Source organism: Sycon ciliatum, chromosome 1, assembly GCF_964019385.1.
Source record: "Sycon ciliatum chromosome 1, ocSycCili1.1, whole genome shotgun sequence".
Lineage (NCBI taxonomy): Eukaryota > Metazoa > Porifera > Calcarea > Leucosolenida > Sycettidae > Sycon > Sycon ciliatum.
In genome coordinates, this window is record NC_088643.1 from 629,855 (window position 1) to 651,295 (window position 21,441).

General features: G+C 49.3%; 2 protein-coding genes across 2 annotated transcripts in view; both read left to right on the forward strand.

Moving 5' to 3' along the window:
- Positions 1 to 4,515, forward strand: part of LOC135809751 (cytokine-like nuclear factor N-PAC) — a 15,266-nt gene extending 10,751 nt beyond the window's left edge. Inside the window, exons 11-13 of the mRNA XM_065323174.1 lie at positions 898 to 1,022; positions 2,083 to 2,248; positions 3,185 to 4,515. Coding sequence (XP_065179246.1) covers positions 898 to 1,022; positions 2,083 to 2,220 — 263 coding nt within the window. The 3' untranslated portion in view covers positions 2,221 to 2,248; positions 3,185 to 4,515. The remainder of the gene's footprint in view (positions 1 to 897; positions 1,023 to 2,082; positions 2,249 to 3,184) is intronic.
- Positions 4,516 to 5,896: 1,381 nt separating this feature from the next.
- LOC135809760 (solute carrier family 25 member 44-like) lies at positions 5,897 to 10,885 on the forward strand. The gene is made up of 2 exons (XM_065323185.1): positions 5,897 to 7,059; positions 9,519 to 10,885. Exons 1-2 carry the CDS (start codon positions 6,202 to 6,204, stop codon positions 9,708 to 9,710), a joined length of 1,050 nt encoding a protein of 349 aa, XP_065179257.1. The 5' UTR covers positions 5,897 to 6,201; the 3' UTR covers positions 9,711 to 10,885.
- Positions 10,886 to 21,441: the final 10,556 nt, after the last annotated feature.

Genomic DNA, 21,441 nt, shown 5'->3' on the forward strand with positions numbered 1-21,441 from the left:
AGCAATCTCCAGACTCGTTGGGTGCATCTCCCCTGAGCAATCTCCAGACTCCTTGGGTGCATCTTCCCTGAGCAATCTCCAGACTCGTTGGGTGCATCTTCCCTGAGCAATCTCCAGACTCCTTGGGTGCATCTTCCCTGAGCAATCTCCAGACTCGTTGGGTGCATCTTCCCTGAGCAATCTCCAGACTCGTTGGGTGCATCTTCCCTGAGCAATCTCCAGACTCCTTGGGTGCATCTTCCCTGAGCAATCTCCAGACTCGTTGGGTGCATCTTCCCTGAGCAATCTCCAGACTCCTTGGGTGCATCTTCCCTGAGCAATCTCCAGACTCCTTGGGTGCATCTTCCCTGAGCAATCTCCAGACTCGTTGGGTGCATCTTCCCTGAGCAATCTCCAGACTCGTTGGGTGCATCTTCCCTGAGCAATCTCCAGACTCGTTGGGTGCATCTTCCCTGAGCAATCTCCAGACTCGTTGGGTGCATCTTCCCTGAGCAATCTCCAGACTCCTTGGGTGCATCTCCCCTGAGCAATCTCCAGACTCGTTGGGTGCATCTTCCCTGAGCAATCTCCAGACTCCTTGGGTGCATCTCCCCTGAGCAATCTCCAGACTCGTTGGGTGCATCTTCCCTGAGCAATCTCCAGACTCGTTGGGTGCAGGAAAATGCTTTGCTCAGAGTACTGTACTGCCCTGTGTGGTCAATCATACATGTATGTGATTGCGACCGGAGTTTCATTTTGTATCGCTATCTTCACCCTTTTAGTATATGTTTTGTTAAGACTCTCATTATCCCGACTCGATTAATACACATGGTTCAATGTACCCTCTTCTCAATACACGGCTGACGATTGCTTTTGATGTGGCTGCTGCTGCTGGTGCTGGTGTTGTCCTATGTTCAGCTATTCTCAAAGGCGACTTTCCACCGTCGTTTCCGCTCAAGCATCAACAGAAAGACATGCGGCTGGCGCTGGCACTTGGTGACCAGATACGGCAGCCGCTTCCGGTTGCTGCTGCGGCTAATGAGGTAGGCTCGAGTCTCTTTCTCACTCTCTTTCTCTCGCTCGCTCTCTCTCTCTCTCTCTCTCAGTCTCAGTCTCTCTCTCTCTCTCTCTCAGTCTCAGTCTCAGTCTCTCTCTCTCAGTCTCTCAGTCTCTCTCTCAGTCTCCCGCTCGCCCGCTCTCTCTCTTTCTATCTACCTATCTCTCTCTCTATTGCTCTCTCTCTCTCTCTCTCTCTCTCTCTCTCTCTCTCTCTCTCTCTCTCTCTCTCTCTCTCTCTCTCTCTCTCTCTCTTCCTTTCTGTCTTTCTCCTTTTTTTTCTCTCTTCCATGGTTTAGTTTTCATACAGACAACATTGAAATGTCCATGGATGGGCAACGGACTTAGATTCGTGTGCTGTGAATCTGGTACTTTTGCCAGTGTTAAAGTTTAGCTGTGTTTGCAACCAACAATACACTGAAATTCCTTCCATAACTCCCACTCCAGAGCACGACAGAGACAAGTATCCAAATGTTCCACTTGCAGTTGTGAACAGCAGAATGCTCGTACTGATATGCATCTGAAGAGTTGGGATCCATAACCTGCTAAGGGCCGGGCCGTCCGTAGTCATCGATCTTTTTCACGAAGAGAAAAAGTGTCGTACATGGGTTGAGGAGAGTTTCGTTTTGAAAATTATTGATAGCTGGAAGATCAATCCATTCTAAGTTAGCTGCCCAGGCAATACCTTTTTCCGTTCATGGGGGTGGGTGGGTGGGGGAAGGTCAGAACTAAACTTTTTTCGTTTCGTGAAAATTATCGATAATTCCGGATGGCCCCTAAACGTCAAAAATAATACTTCGAAGTATAATAGAAACGAAGATGCCGTTACGAGCTGAAAGCGCTCTGTGAGCTGATTAGGATTTGGGGTCCTACTGAAATCGGGGAAAAATGGATTTAGCGGGTTTTTGCATTCCAGCTGTTCCAGGTACGTACAGTGACACGCATGCAGTCGTTTTTCTGTGCAGTAAATCCATTCATTCCTCGCTCAAAGCTTGTTGCCTTCTCGTTTCGTGTATTTTTTGTTTCTTTGTTGTTTTTGTCTTTCAGACGTTCAAGAAAGCTCTGCAGATGGGACTAGGTGATGATGACATGTCGGGTGTGTACAAGGCACATTACACGCCACTGACGGATAGAACGATGCCTCATCAACGCGGCAACAGTGCTGTTTCTCCCCCGCTCTTATAGATCACGCTTACCAATAACGTTTTTCCTGGTGAGTGAGTGTGTGTGTGTGGGCGTGTGTGCGTGCGTGTGTGTGTGTGTGTGTTAGGTTACATCAACTCAAACACTAGAAATACGGTCTCTTTGCTGCATACGTCGTTTAAACTGTTCACCAAATTTTCGGGCTTGCTCTATCATCATGGTGAAGATAGAAAAACGTGTGTGTAAAAAAAGTAAAGTAAATTATCGTGTCCGTTCACGGCTGACGGTTCTCATCTGCCTGAATTTTAAAATTAACCAGACAGACGAAAACAGTCTGGGGGGGGGGGGGGAGATCTCATGTCTGAACCTGTGCGGGTATGTCATCGTGTGGAGAATCAATTTTTTTATCGAGTGCAGTAAACCAGAGTCGCCACTGCGCCTAGAATTTTTTCACGGGAGGGGGTGGGGGTACTTTCTTCAACATCGACTTCTGAAACTTCTGCCGTAAAATTCAGACAGACATTTGTGTACTGATTCAGTAAAGGACAACTTTCATCTTTCGTGAGTCTCACAGAGAAAGGACGTAAAAAGCACCGGCACAAACATATTGTAATTACATTAGCAGGGAGTTTGCAACAATGATCTGTACACAATAGCTATAGGAGTCGTTTGAAAAGTATACCGGTGCCAGTATGCATTTCAGTCGAAGTATACAAGTACATGGATTGCCCATGCGCAGAGAGCGTCCCAATCCTGTTCCCAGACATCACAGTGTTTCTGTTATTCTAGCACTCGATCGATTTTGCATTGAAAACTTCACTTTGCGATGCTGGACATTTGGATATGCTGTAACTCAATAACTATTCTTTCTGTGTGTGTGTGTGTGTGTGTGTGTTTTGTACGTGTGTGTGTACGTGTGTGTACATGTGTGTGTGTACATGTGTGTGTGTGTGTGTGTGTGTGTGTGTGTGTGTGTGTGCGTGTGCGTGTGCGTGTGCCTCTCTAGGAAGAATCTATATCATCAGCAAGGCTATATTTATCCTGCCGTTGCTGCTGAGGACGATGATAATGATGTCACCTCATCGGATGTGAGTTTACCAACGATATAATTCAAGATGGTTCTCACACCACTTTCTTCTTCTTGCAATTGGTGTGTTGCACGCGACTGCATTTGCCGACGACTGGTGCTCCCAAACCAACTTGGCGTGTTTCCGCCTGCCACGTTTGATCAACCACCAGATGAATACTTATGGCCGGCCGGTCAAGCCAATCAACTGTCATTTCTATAACTACGCCGCGCGCCGCTGCTTTAGTCCTGCCGCTATGGCAACCATCCCTGCCGCTATGGCAACCATCCCTGCCGCCATGGCAGCCATCCATGCCGTCTTCTGCAGCAGCTGGAGCTGCGCGCATGGCAGTTGTGCGCCGGCATTTTGAGAGTTCCGCCGTGATGTGATTTTTATTTCCGTTGAATCCAAGTTCACTTTTTTCTAATGTAGAATCCAAATTGACGAAAAGATGTCTTTATTGCCCGAAGCAACCTTCATTGACCCACTGCACTGCACTGCGCGGCACAGCACGGCGTGGCACATCGCATGGTTGTGAAGTGTGCATTCTGCCGTGGCATAGTCCCTCTGTTGATGCCCCTTTCCACCGCTGCATGTGCCCCTGTCAATCACTCAGTGCACACTGCTCCAGCGGGTGGAGCACAGTGCTCCTGGACTGATTGCACTTTCATTTCTTCTGTTGCCTCGCTGGTGTATTACGTTGCGAGCACGCATGAGAGAGAGAGAGAGAGAGAGAGAGAGAGAGAGAGAGAGAGGGAGAGAGAGAGAGAGAGAGAAAGCGGGAGCAATTACCGAAAGTACGGTGTGCACAAACTGGCTAGGTCATTTCCTCGTTGTACTGTGCCAACTGATAGTTGTGTTGCGTTTGTTTTGTTTTGGTTGTGTTTGGTTGTGTGAGGTCCTACAATGTACCGTCAATTTTAATAAGTACCGGTAGATGGAGGCCATTTCTTTCTCCGTGCTCTCACCGTATGTGATTGAATAGCGCACACACACACACCGTGGCTGTCATCTCAGTAGTCCCATGCCTCTCAGCCAAACCTTCGCCTTCTCCTTTACAACCTGAACTATGTTTTGCCAGCCCTATAACAACGCAACTGCTCCTTTGCTTGCAACTAATTACCGGTACTTGTTCGCCGTCGGTGTTGCAGTCCTTCATAGCATAACTAATTCACTACTTTTGTTGTCACGTTCCTATCGTGTATGGCACTGTCACATTTCTCCAGCGTCTCATTGACCATGTTTGCTGTCGATCAGACACAATCTTTTTTTTTAACCGCGTGTATTTTGTGTCGTTGCTCGTGTGTCTGCCTGTGGGAAACGCTGGCCCGGGTGTTGCTGTATGCCGGCTTCTATTCTCCCAGTGTGTGTTCTATTCTCCCAGTGTGTGTTCTATTCTCCCAGTGTGTGTTCTATTCTCCCAGTGTGTGTTCTATTCTCCCAGTGTGTGTTTGTGCATAACTACATGTATATGTAGGTGTGCATTTGGCAGGCTTCTGCAACCAGCCAGTCAGTTTCGCCGGTCCGCGGCCTCGAGACAAGTCAAGGAGGCTCTCGTCACTTCTGGATGTGTTTCAACAAAACTACCTACTCACATGCACCGTACATGCAGCACAAGCTGACATACATGTACCCTCAGTTATGGCTAATATAACAACGGTTATTAACGACGTTGAAAGCTTAGCGATTTTCGCGTAAGTTTGCATGCATCTTAGCCTCTTTTCTGACCCTGATCCCCAACAATTTCCTCGCAAATTCGTGCCGGTTTATGAATCGCTGAAGTGTTTTCCCCGGCTGAAATTAGCCGTCTTACTCTTAGCAAAGAAAGCAAATACATGACCATGTACCGGTAAATGTCGTGTACAATCCGGTGAACTGACAAAGACTCTGAGTCGAGAACAAGATTTTCTCGAATGCAAATGTACGGTACATGTAATGTATTGTGTGCAAACACACAATACAAAAATTAGTTATGTCACGTTCTGTTTGCATTCCTCGTATATAATATAATTCTCCCATCGATGATCAACAGACAGGAGTGGTGGATTCTTGCTACTGTGGTCCATGTGGTCATTGGCCACATTCTTATACACATTCTTGAAGAATGTGGCCACCAGGGAGTCGCATGATATGAACGTACAGTATACGACCCCCCCCCCCCCCCCCACACACACACACAATACCAGGCCAGGGAGTGTATTCTACTACTCCCTGCACAATACACTACACATGATTGTGTCAATGTGTGGAGGAGGTATCAGGAGATCTACACTGCACTGACAATGACATGCAGTAAGCAGTGTACACAACAAATCACCAATGGCAATGCCAATGCATGGTCGACCAGTCATGCTAGCGCTAAATCTGTAAAAAGAAAAAAAGAAAGACCTTCCAAGTACAGTCTGATCTCCTATCCATGATCCATGCTATGCCGCCACTCGCCTGTACGGACTCGTAGATCTACTCGACTCCGCGATCTGATCAACTAGTAGTATATCTACAACAAGAGTCAAGACTACTGTATACTACATACCTGTAACCTGAGCTGATGACAGATGAAAAAAAAAAATGGTTTGTGACATTGTGCACAAATACTATGAAAATAGTGCAACAGACTAGGCTCGAAGTAGATAAGAATGATGGTGATACTTGCACCAACTCAGGGTAGCCTTCCCAGTAATCTTACGCCGGGTCACGGCTAGGGATTGTAAGTAAGTACTAGTTTAGCACATCACGTCCAGCCAGGCGTGGTTATTTCTTTGGCTTTGAACCGATCGCTGTCAATCAAGCCTTTGCCAGCATGCCAGTGAGTGAACAATGGTAAACGAAACACAGGAATGCATGCAACGCCGGATTCAGGCAGTAACCTGCACTTGTGACAGTGGCTAGGCAAGCGTAAGTAAAAATAACTTCCAGGGGCGGCGGCGTTGCTCGCCTAGAAGTATTAGGCCTTTCAATGGAGTCGTTGGTAGCGGCAGAAGCGGCAGTAGCGACATCAGATGCGGACGTCAACTCGCCTAGTAGTAGTCGATCTACTGGGCAGCAGTCTGGAATTTCAGCTGATCTCACCCGGCCCATTGATTGGCAGGACCTGGATAAGCGAAGACTGTACGTCATTGGGCCGTCCGGATTCATGCTAGTTCGCTTCGTGCTCTATCCGCCGATGCTGATCAAGACGCGGCTGCAGGTCCAGCGACGTGGAGCGCACTACACAGGATCGCTGGACGCGTTCCGGCAGATTCTCAAGTACGAAGGCGTGCGTGGGCTGTACAAGGGATTCCTGGTGAACACTGGCGGATTACTGGCTGGGCAATGCTATATCACTACGTACGAGATGTCAAGACATTACCTGAAACAGCTGCCACTCTTCTCCACTAGTAACACTGTACCCAGCCTGCTCGGCGGAGCTCTTGCAGCCATGGTAGCACAGACTATCGTGGTGCCGATCGACGTTGTGTCACAGCTACAGATGATGGACGGGCAACGTTCGACGACAACGGCGACGGCGGCGAAGGGGACGGCCGCGTCTCAGACCACCGCGGCACAGCCGCGGCAGCCGGCATTGTCCATCATACGGGCAATCTACGGCAGCCAGGGCGTCGCAGGTTTTTACCGTGGGCTGGGTGTGTCCTTGCTGACGTTCATGCCAAACAACGCCATCTGGTGGGCGTCGTATAGCCAGTTAACAAGCTTTGGACAGACTATGGCACCTCATACCTCTATTCATCTCATCCAGGCGATGTCCGGCTGTGCAGCGGGGGCTATTTCGGCAACGCTGACGAATCCCATCGACGTCACCCGGGCTAAGCTTCAGGTTAGTGATACAACTTCTTTCTTGCTAACCGTGGTTGGCTATAAACTTGCAATCGTCACGCAAAGTCGTCATTGGCTGTGTTTGTGTTTTGTTTTTAATGTACAGCCATGTATTGATAATACATGGTTAAAGTGCTCAGCCATGTATTGTTTGGAATAAAACTAAACTTCCAAATACAGTGCTGCTCAATGAAACCCAATCGAGCTTCGCACCCTGCAGGGCCTGCATGAACTCCCCAGTGGTCGCAGGTTAGCGCTGCACAGAGCCCGGCGCGCGCTTGATTCGCACGATCGGATTTCGTACAGCAGGACTGTAGTAGCGAACACAGCTCACGATCTCCACCGGACTGGGCCCTGGGCCCTGGGGGTCCAATGAGGGATGGTGGTGGATGATGTCATTTGTCTGGGGCAGTGATGTCATTGTTTTAGCACTGGGTGCCTTTTCATGCAACAGTGATTATGGAATGAGACAGATGGAGAGCCAATGATTAAACTTATTAAAAAAAGAGAAGACTATAATGTTGCACATTCTGACGCACAAATATCCTGCTTATAATCGTTAGTGTTGGACAAAACGGATAGCTTGTAAACTTACATTATACTGCTGGGTGGAAAGAAAACATGTTTTGTATTACTCACAGTACAATGTTGGCCCAAATGGTTCTACCCGTGGGCACACTCTGCGTGGACTTACTGAACAAACGATTATTATTTTTTGGCTTCCTTGATCTAATCTCTATCGATCGAGTCTCTTCTGTCGTTCACTCGTTTCCGATGTTGACTAGTGCATGCATTTTCGATAGGAGTGACTGGTGCCACTTTGGTGAAGGTGAGCTCATGAGTTCGTGTTGCAGAACAATCCTCGTCACGGAGTCCTGAGCTACTTCGAAAGCACATGCCATATCGACAGTACAGTCATATACCTCTGAATTTGTTTACAGTTTTACACCGGTTTGGCACGAATCACATTATTATTATTATTACAAGTAATAATATTTCGAAGTAGTGGTTGCGACTTCGGCGATGATTTGTAAGAAAGGTTTGCTCCCCACACCGGAGCTCGCGCTATTCCGCCGACTTTACTTGACACTTGACTGACTCACGACTGCCATCCAGAGCACACGAGAAGTCCATCGAACCTTCGACTCTACAAACCTGCAAGAAAGCACCACTCCCTGCTCAATACACAGTGTTTCGGGGAATTCACCCCTCATCAGTTGAGCTTGAGTAGGCTGAGGAAGATTGTGCCTGAAGAGCACCACTTATATAGTGCTCTCCAGGCACAAACATCACCAGGGATACAAACTTACAGAGACGCTCCGCTTCCAACGCGACAAACACCTCGTGAACACCAGATAGCAGCGTGAGTCAGTGTCGCTCCTGGACGGTGAGACAGACGTCGAGGACCCTCGGTCATTCGCAACGCTGTCACCTCCAAACCAACTAGTCGCAAGCCCGCGCTATCACGCTGCTATCTGGTGTTCACGAGGTGTTTGTCGTGCTGGAAGCGGAGCGTCTCTGTAAGTTTGTATCCCTGGTGATGTGTGTGCCTGGAGAGCACTATATAAGTGGTGCTCTTCAGGCACAATCTTCCTCAGCCTACTCAAGCTCAACTGATGAGGGGTGAATTCCCCGAAACACTGTGTATTGAGCAGGGAGTGGTGCTTTCTTGCAGGTTTGCCGAGTCGAAGGTTCGATGGACTTCTCGTGTGCTCTGGATGGCAGTCGTGAGTCAGTCAAGTAAAGTCGGCGGAATAGCGCGAGCTCCGGTGTGGGGAGCAAACCTTTACTATTTATTATTTAAATTTTGAATAGGGCAATCCCCACAGGCCTAAGGCCTTTTTACAGGGTACCCTATGACAGTATGTGGTCACCATCCACTGAGCTGGGAAAGTAGTCAGGCCATGGCCAGTCCAGCCTGAGCGGTTCTGGCGGACCTGCGGCAAGCAATGTTTGTCCATAGCTGCTAGAAAGCCTTTTCACCCAGCTGCATGTGGCAACTACTTACTTGTGCACGCTGCAGCTTCGATCCGTGAATTTGAATCCACTTGTCGTCATGGAAACTGGCCCACGTGATAACAGCAATGAAATGCGAAAGCAGCCGCTTGAAAATGATTATGAAAGCAGACACGCACACTGTGCCGTTGTGGGGGGGGGGGGAACTTCTGTTTGAAGTGGACAAATAGTGAAATGGAAAATGACTATCAGTCCCATGGTATGTAAATGGACATTTCTCCTTATTTGGCACCTAATGGAAAGTACACCAACGAATAATGAATCTGCGGCGTCGTTTCATTGTTTCATGACAGTGCTTTGATTTGTCCTTGGCCGTGCATGTCCTGCCTGGCTGATTGTGTTGCCTGCGTGTGTGTGCGTGTGCGTGCGTGTGTGTGTGTGTGTGTGTGTGTGTGTGTGTGTGTGTGTGTGTGTGTGTGTGTGTGTGTGCGTGTGTCTGTCTAGGTGGATAACTTACCCTCAATATCCAGCACCATCAAGCAGCTCTGGAAAGAAGACGGCATATCATTCTGGTCCAAAGGCCTGTCGGCACGCGTCATGTCGGCTATGCTAAGTAGCACCATAATGATCAGTTGCTACGAGACCATTAAGCGATTGTCACTCAAGGAAGAGTTGAGAAATACGTACGGTCGGTGAGCTCTGACCACACTGAGCTTGGCAACGACATGGCAGTGACGAATTGCCGATGCACCGGATGCTGTTTTAGAGGCGTAGCTTGCGCACCTGTGGTGTGGTGACCATGTATCAAACTGTACAGATCTGGTGTGGTGACTATGTATCACCGGTAACCTCATGGTCGCCATTTTGCCTATTTTGACTATGCAGTACCGTATGACGGTCATTCCCTGGTGACCACGGTCACCATGGTGACCATGGTGACCAGACCACGCTGTCTACACACGAGCTATGTGCCTGTGTTTTACTGGTGACGACTTGACTTACTGGCCAGTAGCGCAGCTGTGCTTGTTCTACTTCCAGTGTATCGCGGGGATTTCCCCGTCTACTCATCCTCCGGCCATGCAGCGTCAAGGTAGGCCGACTGTTCCTCAGTTCTCACGTTCAGACAGAACTGTTGGCTCTTGGCCACAGTCGTGAATGTCTGTGATGGCATGTGAGTGTGGGCCGAGATCAAGCACAACGCCACGGTTTGTATTGACTTCCATGGTTACTAGTAAGTTGATGCAGGCGCAGTCCAGATCAGAGTGGCGAGTTACCACGGCGACTGGTAAGCGGTCGACGCCGCCCTCAGGTCCGAATCCACGGTCAATTGAGTGAGGCAGCATGGACCAGCGCCACGGCTGCCCTGCTGGACTAGCAGTGTGCGACAAAGCATTCCTGCTTCTGTATCGGACTTCGGAGGCTGAGCGTGGATGTGCACTGTGCAGATCTGTAGGGTGAGTGCTGAAGCAAAGAAGCTGCTCTGATTGTCACCAAACATGTCTATAGTAGTGATAACGTATCCGCGGTGAGAGCGTTGCACTGCGGACGTTTGGTCACGTCTGTGAGGTCTTTACACTGTGCCGTAGGCAGCTGGTTGCATTCGCGTGGTCTTTGCACTGCGGACGTTTGGTCACGTTTGTGTGGTCTTTGCACTGCAGACAGCTGGTCACATTTACTGGTTGCCGAATAGTTGCACGTCAGTACAAGTACTAGTTGGAAGATGCAATTGAATACTGGTGTGCTAACAGCGCAACGATCTCCCAGTGAGGTCATGATAGTGTCGCTGCTCCCGCGGCTTTCCACTAGAATCTAGACTCATTGTTTACATGCAGATATGCTTGGAGACTTTTAAAATCTGCTCTGCCACTTGACCCGATACTGCTCGCTTCTGTCTGATGGATGCGAGGTGGTTACGCGTTGCATACGTGCACACTATCCATTTTGCAGCTACATACGTGAACAGACGTATAGTGACCCGGCATGTCAGGACGTGTTGTTCCGCCATGACGTTACATATCAGTTCAATAATAATTATTATTATTATGATGAAATGACCCAAAGGCAATGTGCCTATCGAGGGGTTCATTTGATTGAAAGAACAGTAGATGTAGATGTATGTACAACGACAAGTAGGGATTGATGAGGAGAGAAATGGGGAAAATCAACTGCAAGGTGGCGGAATTCCGTTGATTGCATAAGCATAGTCAGCTGTAAATTTCCTGAGGGCAGCTTTGAACTTATAGAGCGAGGCTTCCGATGTTAGACTGGGGGGTAAACAGTTCCATAGAATAGCAGTTCGGAACATGAAGAGAGACTTAGACAATGATTTAAATTTGGGAAGAATGATTTTATTTGGTCGTCGCTCACTATTCGTAATCTTGAAATGGAAATCAGCAAGGTAATCACGATGATGGAAAACATATCTGTGAAAAGTAGTGAGACTGATGATTATAATAATAATAATTATTATTATTTCAAATGGTGAACGGTACTATTCGGCCAATAAAATGTAAAGAACTCTTCCTCTCCTCTTTAATAATAATAATAACACAGTTGTGCGCAATGGAACATTAATATTGTGCAACACTAATGTTCGGTCCGCTGCTGTCTCTTGATGAATCTTTCCGTTGTTCTTGTTCAGTATCATTAGCTGTAGACCATCGCTCTCCATGCCGGTTTTTCCCTTGTCCTCTCAGTCGCCAGGCCGAGATCCCGCACTGTGGTGAAAGTCATTCCGACCTCTCTCATGTCCTCCGCAACGCTGGTTGCCAACGTCTTTCTTGGGCGCCCTGGCCGGCCTCGGGAGTCTTGGGTCAAGTAGATGTTCATGGCTTTGCGGGCGGGCGTGTTGGGGGACATTCTCAGGATGTGTCCTGTCATTCTCCTCCTTCGCTGTTTAATCAGGGTGGATATTGGGCAGGTTTCACAATGTTCATACAGGCGTTCATTGCTGACTTTGTCTTGCAGCTTGATACCCAGGATGCATCGAAGTTGCTTTCTGTGGAGCACGTCAACCTTGGAGAGGTTTCCCGCCGTCAATCCCCACGCCTCACAGTTGTATAGGAGACTCGGGAGGACAAAGGCACTGTACAGACGTAACCTTCTCGTCTCTGCGATGTGCTCTCTCCTCAGCCACACTGCATACATCCGTCCGAAAGATGTTGACGCTTGACTCATTCGTCTGACACAGTCTTCCTCCTCCCCAATCAATGATCCAAGTTGCTTCGAAGTCTTCCAATCGTGTGAGTCCGCTGTCAGATGTATCCACTCAGTCTTCGATTGGTTGACATTTAAGGACCACGTACCGAGAGTATCCGATAGTATAGGCAGACTGGCCTCCAGCCATTTGCGGTCCCTTGAATAGAAATTGATGTCATCCGCATATCCGGTCTCGTGGGGGAGTAGGTTGTCTGTTGCTGGTCTGCTTGGGAAGTTGGCTCTGCACTCATGTAGTGCAGCCTCGAGGTAGCATATAAATAGCACAGGACTGAGGCCATCCCCTTGTGGGGTACCAATCGTGCTGCGAAACGGTTGCGATGTGGCCATATCAGTTCAATGCTGTGTCCTAATTTCCTAATCTAGAATATCTTTGTGACAAATCACTGAATGCCCCGTCACTCTAATTATGTACACACACAGAAGAACGAGCCGTGAGTTGAGTTGCGGTTTCGTAACTCTCAGTTTCACGTGTATAGTTGATTTCCAACCAACTAGCAATTTCAACCTTAACCCTTGATCTCTCTCATTAGCAGAGCTCAAAGGGGATAGCACAACAATGGCAATGAAGGTGTAGACCGCGTAGTTCTGACTGTTAACTTCTTGATTTAGCTTCACTGTGCATGGACCGGACCCTACACATACGCATGCGACCAGAGCAATGTGATGGATGATTATGTGTTTAAATGTAGCGCCCATTCCATTGTACCAATAGAACATATAAAGCTCCCACGGGAGCTTATTTATTTACTCTTGATAGTACGGGAGAACCTGTCTTGTTATGGTATATAATTATACACTTTTAATTACAGTATTACTGTAAAAGCAGAACATTTCGGTGGTGTTTTATTTTCGGTGACTTTGGTGCCGAAGTTTTTACGGAAAATGAAACGCACCGGAACTTTCGGTATACAGTGTAGTACATGACGTCATTGTACTAACATTAGACGTTAGTACACTTCTCGTGTGCTCTGGATAGCACGGTCGTGAGTCAGTCAAGTGAGAATTCAAGTCGGCAGGAAAACCGCGAGCTCCCATGTAGGGAGCAACACACTCTTCCCCTACTGTCGCCGAAGTCGCACCAACCTCTTCTTCACATTGTTGTCCCCAGCGCGGGCTTGCGAATTAGATGGTTTGGAGGCAACAACGTTGTGAATGGCCAACGGTCGTCAGCGCTTGTTCAGCACCTCCATGAGTGACACTGACTCGCGCTGCTGTCTGGTGTTCACGAGGTGTTTGTCGCGCTGGAAACGGAGCGTCTCTGTAAGTTTGTATCCCTGGTGAGGTTTGTGCTTGGAGAGCACTATATAAGTGGTGCTTTTCAGGCGCAATCGATCTTCCTCAGTCTGCTCAAGCTCAACTGATGAGGGGTGAATTCCCCGAAACACTGTGTATTGAGCAGGGAGTGGTGCTTTCTTGCAGGTTTGCCGAGTGGACGGTTCGATGGACTTCTCGTGTGTCCTGGATGGCAGTCGCGAGTCAGTCAAGTGAGAATTCAAGTCGGCAGGAAAACCGCGAGCTCCCATGTAGGGAGCAACACACTCTTCCGTTAGTAAGCTAACTAACACTTACCTGGAAAACGGGTTTACCGAAAATTTCCCTCCACCGAACCTCCGATTTTGGAGAATACGGAACATATTACACCACCGAAGATTTAAAAATAGCTATGAAAAGTATGAATGCCGCAGACATCACCACGCAACATGACAATTTGTTCAAGGTTTAGTATACTGTGTTCCAGAATCGATTTTCAAGCTCCGATCATCAGTGGAAATACGGAACCGAAGATTTCTTTAAATTTCTGCTTTTACAGTATGTAAGCCGCTTGGTTTTTACCGCGTAAGCTTTTGCTGGATCAGAGAGGTTTTCTGGCCGGATTAGATGGGTTCAGTGCTGCTCAATCGACCTCTGCCTAGGCTCTGGCCTAGGTCAAGTGATGACAAGTACTACTTCGAAGTAGTGCCAAGCGCTGCGCAGTCCTACTACACAGCCTCTTTTACGGGCAAAATAAACACAATGATAATTTTTCCCAAGTGTTCCAAAAACTTCAAAGTTCTAGAAAGAAAAAAAACACGCAAAAAAACAGAACAGCATAATAATGTACATGACTGTACATGTATATACCTACTTAGGTAAACAGCAGCAAGTCCTACTTGTACAAAAACCACTTTTACTTGTTACGTTAGTAGGTTGCAGACCCGTGTCTGTGATTGCCAAGCTACTTGCACCGGAATCATTGTGTGAGCTGGTAGATCTACATGGTGGCTGCAGGGCGCATAATCATTGAGCTGCAGTGTCAGTATACTATAGAGTTAGCAAGCCTCATCAGTACTAGATCTATGTGACGTCAAGAAGTGCATGCTATGAGTATGACTGTATGGGCATCAGGCTCAGTCATGGCGTCATGCAGGGAGTCCCGCCCTGACGACTGACGTAGCCCCGGGTCCTTTCGAAGCGGTTCCTGGCTGTCTAGAATCTATTGGTGACACGCGTGCAGATCGTCACCATGGTCACCACTGCTACTGACTGCTGTGGTTGTTAACCTACGAAAGTATTGTAGGTCTCCGCAGCTCTGACGAATCCTCGAACCCAGGTGACGAATCTGCAATCAGCATTCGTTTCGTATCCGTACGCGTGGTGCAAAAGGTCCCTACTATCCAGGTATCTCCGCCGACCTGAGGTCTCGGGTTCAGTACCACTTCAGTGCACAAGGGAGTGGGGAATAGTAGACAAAAGGGAAGGGTAGAGCACATAGTCATTGTTTACAGCAGACGGTGGAAAACGGAAAGATAATAACAGATCAAAACGGAGGAGCCAGGGTTCAATCAGAGAGGATCTTCATCGAGGGTTCAGAGGGTATCAGTGGCTGAGTGCCAGTCGCGACTGTGAAGAGACCTCCTTGAATGCCTGGGAAGGTCACACAGCATGCAGCAGGGCACCGGGGAGGCGATTCCATTCCTTCTTGGATCGTGGCGGCGGGGACTGATCGGAGAGCACTATTGCGAGCTCCAAAGCACTGAGTGAGATATCTGGCGCAGCCTCCAATTCCTTCGTCGCAGCCGTCTGATACCCTGCCACCACTGCCAGCAGGCCCAGCACGCCACTTTCTCCACATTCCCATTTCTTTTCAAGATATGGGAAAGGAGGAGGATGGGGGGGGGGGGGGAGGGCGGGGGGTGGTGATCAGCACCATTGACAACAACTGCTCGACATCATCTCGTCCTGTACCTCGACCTTACCTCACCCTGCTCCTCGACATCATCTCGCTATCCTCCAGACATCGTTGCCTGTTGGGTTTGAGGTGGCCGATTGGAGCATACTATGTTTGATATACGGATGTTTAGTCCTTGTGCTGCTTCGAACCCCTTTGCCTTCGCTGTGCATGTACGTCAGGAGAGAGATAGTGTGTGGGAGAGAGAGAGAGTGTGTGACTGCGCGCGTGCGTGTGTATGTGTGGTGTGCGCGTGTGTGTGTGTATGGGTGTGTGTGAAAGAGAGAGAGAGAGAGAGAGAGAGAGAGAGAGAGAGAGAGAGAGAGAGAGAGAGAGAGAAGAGAGAGAGAGAGAGAGAGAGAGAGAGAGAGAGATCCGCCGCCTCAACCGCTTCCACCGGTCCTCGATCCGGGCTATACTGGACGTCTCCACTCAGCGATTGGACCACCTCACCAGCAGCGAGCTTGCCCGCAGAGCGAGGCTGCCAGCCGACATCAGTGTGCTGCTTCGTGAGCATCGTCTGCGCTGGCTTGGGCACGTTGCACGTATGAGCCCGGAGCGGATGCCTCAGCAAGTTCTCTTCGGAGAGTTGCTGCCGACTCGACCACGCAATGGACCGAAGAAGCGGTGGCGGGATGTGATTGTTGACGACCTGCATGCCGCGGACATCCCTCAACAACACTGGTTGGCCATGGCACAGGATCGTCCTGCCTGGCGACGGAAGATCTCCAGTGACCGTCTCCCTCCTCCGGCTCCTCCGCCCGCCAAGCCGTTCAGCTGCGCATGCGGACGGTTGTTCTGCAGAAGTGGCGATCTCATGCGTCATCAGAATTTCTGCCTGCCTCATTAAGCCTATCATCGCCTCCGGCGATGGGGCGTCACAAGGTCAAAGTCAAGGTGTGTGTGTGTGTGTGTGTGTGTGTGTGTGTGTGTGTGTGTGTGTGTGTGTGTGTGTGTGTGTGTGTGAAAGAGAGAGAGAGAGAGTGAGTGAGTGAGAGAGAGACATTGAGAGAGAGGGAGAGTGTGTGAGAGTGAGTGAGTGAGTGCGTGAGGGAGTGAGCGTGAGAGAGAGAGTGAGAGAGAGAATAGGAGGCGGAGGAGGACAGAGAGAGAGAGAGAGAGAGAGAGAGAGAGAGAGAGAGAGAGAGAGAGAGAGAGAGAGAGAGAGAGAGAGAGAGAGAGAGAGAGAGAGAGAGAGAGAGAGAGAGAGAGAGAGAGAGAGAGAGAGAGAGAGAGAGAGAGAGAGAGAGAGAGAGAGAGAGAGAGAGAGAGAGAGAGAGAGAGAAGAGGAGGCTGAAATAAAGATTATTATTATTACTGTGAAAAGAAGAAGGACAAAATGTTACGAGTTATGACTAACTGTCCACCAACGTAACCAGATCTTATACAGTCAGCGAGTGCGACAAAATGGCACAAAACTGACAAGGAGTAATAGTACTGAGACATTAGGCGACCTGACACCTAGCTCCAACACTTCTCCAAGGCGCAAACCAACAACCTTCCAACTTGGAAGGCTCAGGTTCGGAAAGGTCCAAGAGGGGAAGGAAAGCGCAACGAAGAAGAGCACGAGCTACACATCACGGCAACAAAGAATGCCGAAAGTTACTGGATGATGACGAAACTACATGTTGTAAGACTATTGGACATACCGGCCTTACTACAACTCGACGACGCAAAGCAACAGACCACTGTAATGTTGGTCTCTTACTTTATTCCAACAACAACTAAGGCTGTGTTTACATGAAGCGTTTCAACCCGGGTTGAGTATCAGTTCGACCCGGGTCAGATTTCAACCCCCCATGTGCACAAAGTGAATGGCGCGTTTACATGACGCACTGCGCTTGACCCGGGTTGAAATTTCGCCCCGGGTTGATTTCAACCCTCCCCCCAAGGGGAGGGTTGAAATCAACCCGGGTCAAGAAAATCGTACAAACGTACTTCTGTGCGTATCTCGCGCCAGGTTTGAACAGCACTGCAGATGCAAATTTCGCGCGAACGGATTCACGTAACCATACAGGACTCTAGAAGTGGACTTTTGGCGGCATATCAGTATTTGACCCGGGTCAACTGTCTTCATGTAAACGCTCACCTCTTTTGTCTATCGTACAGACTTTCAACCCGGGCTGAACTCGACCCGGGTTGAAATTTCTCATGTAAACACAGCCATAACTCGGAGCTCCGGAAAGCTCCGCAATATGATGCCAACAGAATGTCATGGTGTGCGTGCATGAGTACAGAGTCGGTGCGTACCGACTGTCAGCACAGGTAGGTACTAGGTGTGGAAAGCGGCCTATGTAAATGGATAGGAGTACAAACGGCACTGTGTGTATATATGCGTGTGACAGTCCATATATGTATGTGTGAACACTACATCCCTCCCAACGCAGAAGGAATGTTCTATAGCTAAAGAGTAGTAAAGAGAAGATTCGGATATGGTGGAAAGAACGAACGAACAGTAAGGGAAAGGCATAAACCAGAATGCACGAAGGGAGTCAGACAGATAGAGCAAACTAGAGCCCTTCCTTTCCCAACAGAAAATGAACTGGGTATGCATGAGTGTCCCAGCAGGTGGAGGGGTCACAGTGCTGTGGGCAGACTTGGCAGCTCGGGACGGTTGCTGGCGAGGTACTGCCTGGGTGCCAGTGTTGACGCCAGGTGGACCGGGAGCTGGTGTGGTGGCAGCACTGTCAGCTGGTAGTGGGTGATGGGCTGGCGGCGTGACAACAATTACGGGCTTGACGAACGACATATGGCGAGTCGATCTTTGGCCAGTTGCCGGGTTGGAGATCGTCACCGTAGACCCGGAGGTCCGGTCCACGGTCCAGGGGTTGGGATCCCACTGTAGTGAGAGCTTGTTGTGTGCCAGCTCATTGCGGCGTAAGACGCGCTGACCAGGAGTGAGGGTGGGGGCGTTTGACCGGCGGGTGGCATTGGCAGCGCGGCGGAATTGCTGGTCACGGTGCACCGGTGGGCAGCTGAAGGCAAGTCTGGTGCAGTTGGCGTAATGCAGGGTATGCTGTCGCGGATGGGGCGACCAAACATGAGTGTTGCCGGTGCCTCGTGGGTGGCAGGGTGTGGCGTGTTGCGGTACGCTAGAAGCCATTGGTCTAATGCAACATTGATGTCTTCGCCAGCTAGTTTGGCAGTTTGCAGAACTTTGCCAATGGTACGGGGGGGGGGGGGGTTGAGGCGCTCGACTGCTCCGTTTGCTTGTGGCCACAAAGGAGGGGTGCGGCGGTGCTGGATAGCGTGTTGCGCGAGGAAATCAGCAAAAGCCGAAGAACGGAACTGAGGACCGTTGTCCGAGACTAGCTCTTCGGGCAAGCCGAACATGGAGAATGTAGAGCGCAGAGCTTTAACAACACCGGCCGTAGTGGGTGTCGTGCTGAACATGTTGATGACCGGGTAGCGAGTCAACTGGTCGATAGTGGCAAGCAGGTGCTGACCGTTCGGCGTGGGTCCGTACAAATGGACGAAGACTCGTTGCCACGGCGTGGTGGACGGTGGTGTGGGCACTGACTCCGGACGTAGCGGTGTCGTTGAGAGAGTTGCTTGGCACGGAATACATTGCCGGCAGAGTGCTTCGGCTTCAGTAGCCATGTTGGGCCACCAAACCTTGCTGTTGAGCCGTTGCTTGGTGCGGACGATACCTTGGTGGCCCGCAAGTGCAAGCTGCAAACTTGGGAAGCCATTTTGTCGCACTCGCTGACTGTATAAGATCTGGTTACGTTGGTGGACAGTTCGTCATAACTCGTAACATCTTGTCCTTATTCTTTTCACAATTATTTAATTGGCTCACCATCCGAGTTATATTATTCCCGTAGCTATGCAGAAGACGTTACTTCAGTAACGTCTGGCGCTAGCCAGGGTCCACACAGCTTTAATTTGGTGTTTGTTTGTTTGTTTGTTTGTTTGTTTGTTTGTTTGTGTCACGCCTGGCGCTATCCCGTATCTGTCCCGTACCGTATCGCACAGCTGGCCATTTGCTGGCTCCCGTATCTGTCCCGTACCGTACCGTACCATCAAACACAGCTGGCTACAAACAGCTGGCCACAATATTATGTACATGTATACGACTCCCTGTGTGTTGCAACTGTGCCTTGAAGGGGACGGTTGCACTTTTTGTAGCTCCGTTTTATCTGAGTTTTCAGTCGTTCCTACTAGTCTTGCCAAGGGGGTGGCTCTGGGTCCACCAGAGTTGCCCCTGGCGTACATGTATTTCTGAATTTGCTGGGGCGAGGGTTCCGCGACGCGGTCGCCAAGGCAGTGTCTTTTCAGTCACGACCGTTGTCGTCCTCGTCTCTCCATTCGCGGTGGTGTAGCTGACCCCCGAATGGTTTCAAACTGCGAAGCTCGGAGGAGTACAGTGGTGGCAGAGGCATGAGCTGTGAGTTGAGACGGTTGCTGGAGATGGATGGTGATGCAGGGTGAAGATTTACGCTTCCTGACGCCGCGTGGGAAATTGTTTGAACCTGCAATTTCAGTTCGAGCGCGGTGGACTTCTAGACGATGTGTCCTCATGGCTGTTTTTCAACGCTTGGCCTATCGCTGATATCCCTGCGTGGGATGTTCTTCCAGTGGAGTCCAGGTGGGACTTCGGGTGCCCACACTCCATCACCTGGTTGATTGTTTCGGAACTGCAAAAATAATTATTGTTTCCTATTTTGTGCGCATCTCTTGTCATCTCCCTTTTCTATACGTCGCACACCAGATGTACTACTATCGCCGTCTTTCTCTTGCTTTCTCTCCCTGCTTGCTGTTTTTTTGTTTCTGTTGCCACTGTCCCTCATCATACCCATGCTTGGGTGGTGGGCGGCGTGACCCGTTAGGGTAGCTGCCAATACAGTACGACTCCCTGATGTATAGAGAGACTTTCTGGAAAGAAATAGGGAGACGAGGAGGAAATGAAATTAGAATGGATGTTAGTTGCCGAATAGGTGATAGGATGCGTCAGCAAAAACATACTTTGGAAGAGAGATCCCGTCGTGTCCAAAATAGGAGTGAACGGGCGAGTCAGCGCCGGTCACAGGAAACGTCGGCAGAGTGATCCCGTCGACTCCAGAACGCGCGTGCTCGGCAGAGTCAGCGCCTTCCCAGGAAACATTTCCATCAGTTCCCACAACATGCACGATGAGCTAAGTAACAAAGCATAGCGTAGGGCCCTGAGCTTCCAAGCTCTCTCGTTATTGCGGAAGCTATGCCGTAATTCAGTACTTTCATTTCTAGGGTACCCTGTAAGAAGGCCTTAGGCCTGTGGGGATTGCCCTATCAAAAATTTGATAATAATAATAATAATAAGTATATTATTAGGAGGAGGAGGAGAGAGCTCATGTCATTGCAAAGAGCGGGCTTCTTTACTGTCAGTTTGGAATAACATGTTCGCCAATTATTATTATTATTACTGCATGTACGCGTTGGAGTCAACCATGCAAGCATGATCCACAACTTCGCTTATGCTGAACATGATAAACAGGACTATGACAGGGGAAAGAAATTGAGCTAGAACGATGATATAATGATATAATTATCATATACAATGTAGCTCATGGGTATTGAAGATATATCATTTATGAATATGTCTATGTGTCATTGAATATTGCAGCCTGACTGATAATAATAGTGCTACTTCCTGAGTTTGACTGTTTCAGGATCTGTCGGAATATCATGACGCACAGATCTTCATACATAGATCTCGCCATGCGGGTCGGTCATGGGCAATGGTTCGCAGGCTCTGCAGAGCGTCTAGGTTCCCGAGCAATCCGGCATTGGCTTGGCGCAGATCTCCCACCAATGCCTGCGGCAGGGTCGTCCGCGGTCTAGCCCTCCAGCATTGCTTTTGCTGATTGGCGAAGTACGCGAAAATAGCCATAACAGCTGGGGATTCATCTGCCATCCGCAGGATGTGGCCAAACAGCCTCCAGCGTGATCTCTTGACTATGACTCTCAAGGGTTCAGCTTCGCATCTGGCATAGAGAGCATCATTCGGTATTATTTGTGGCC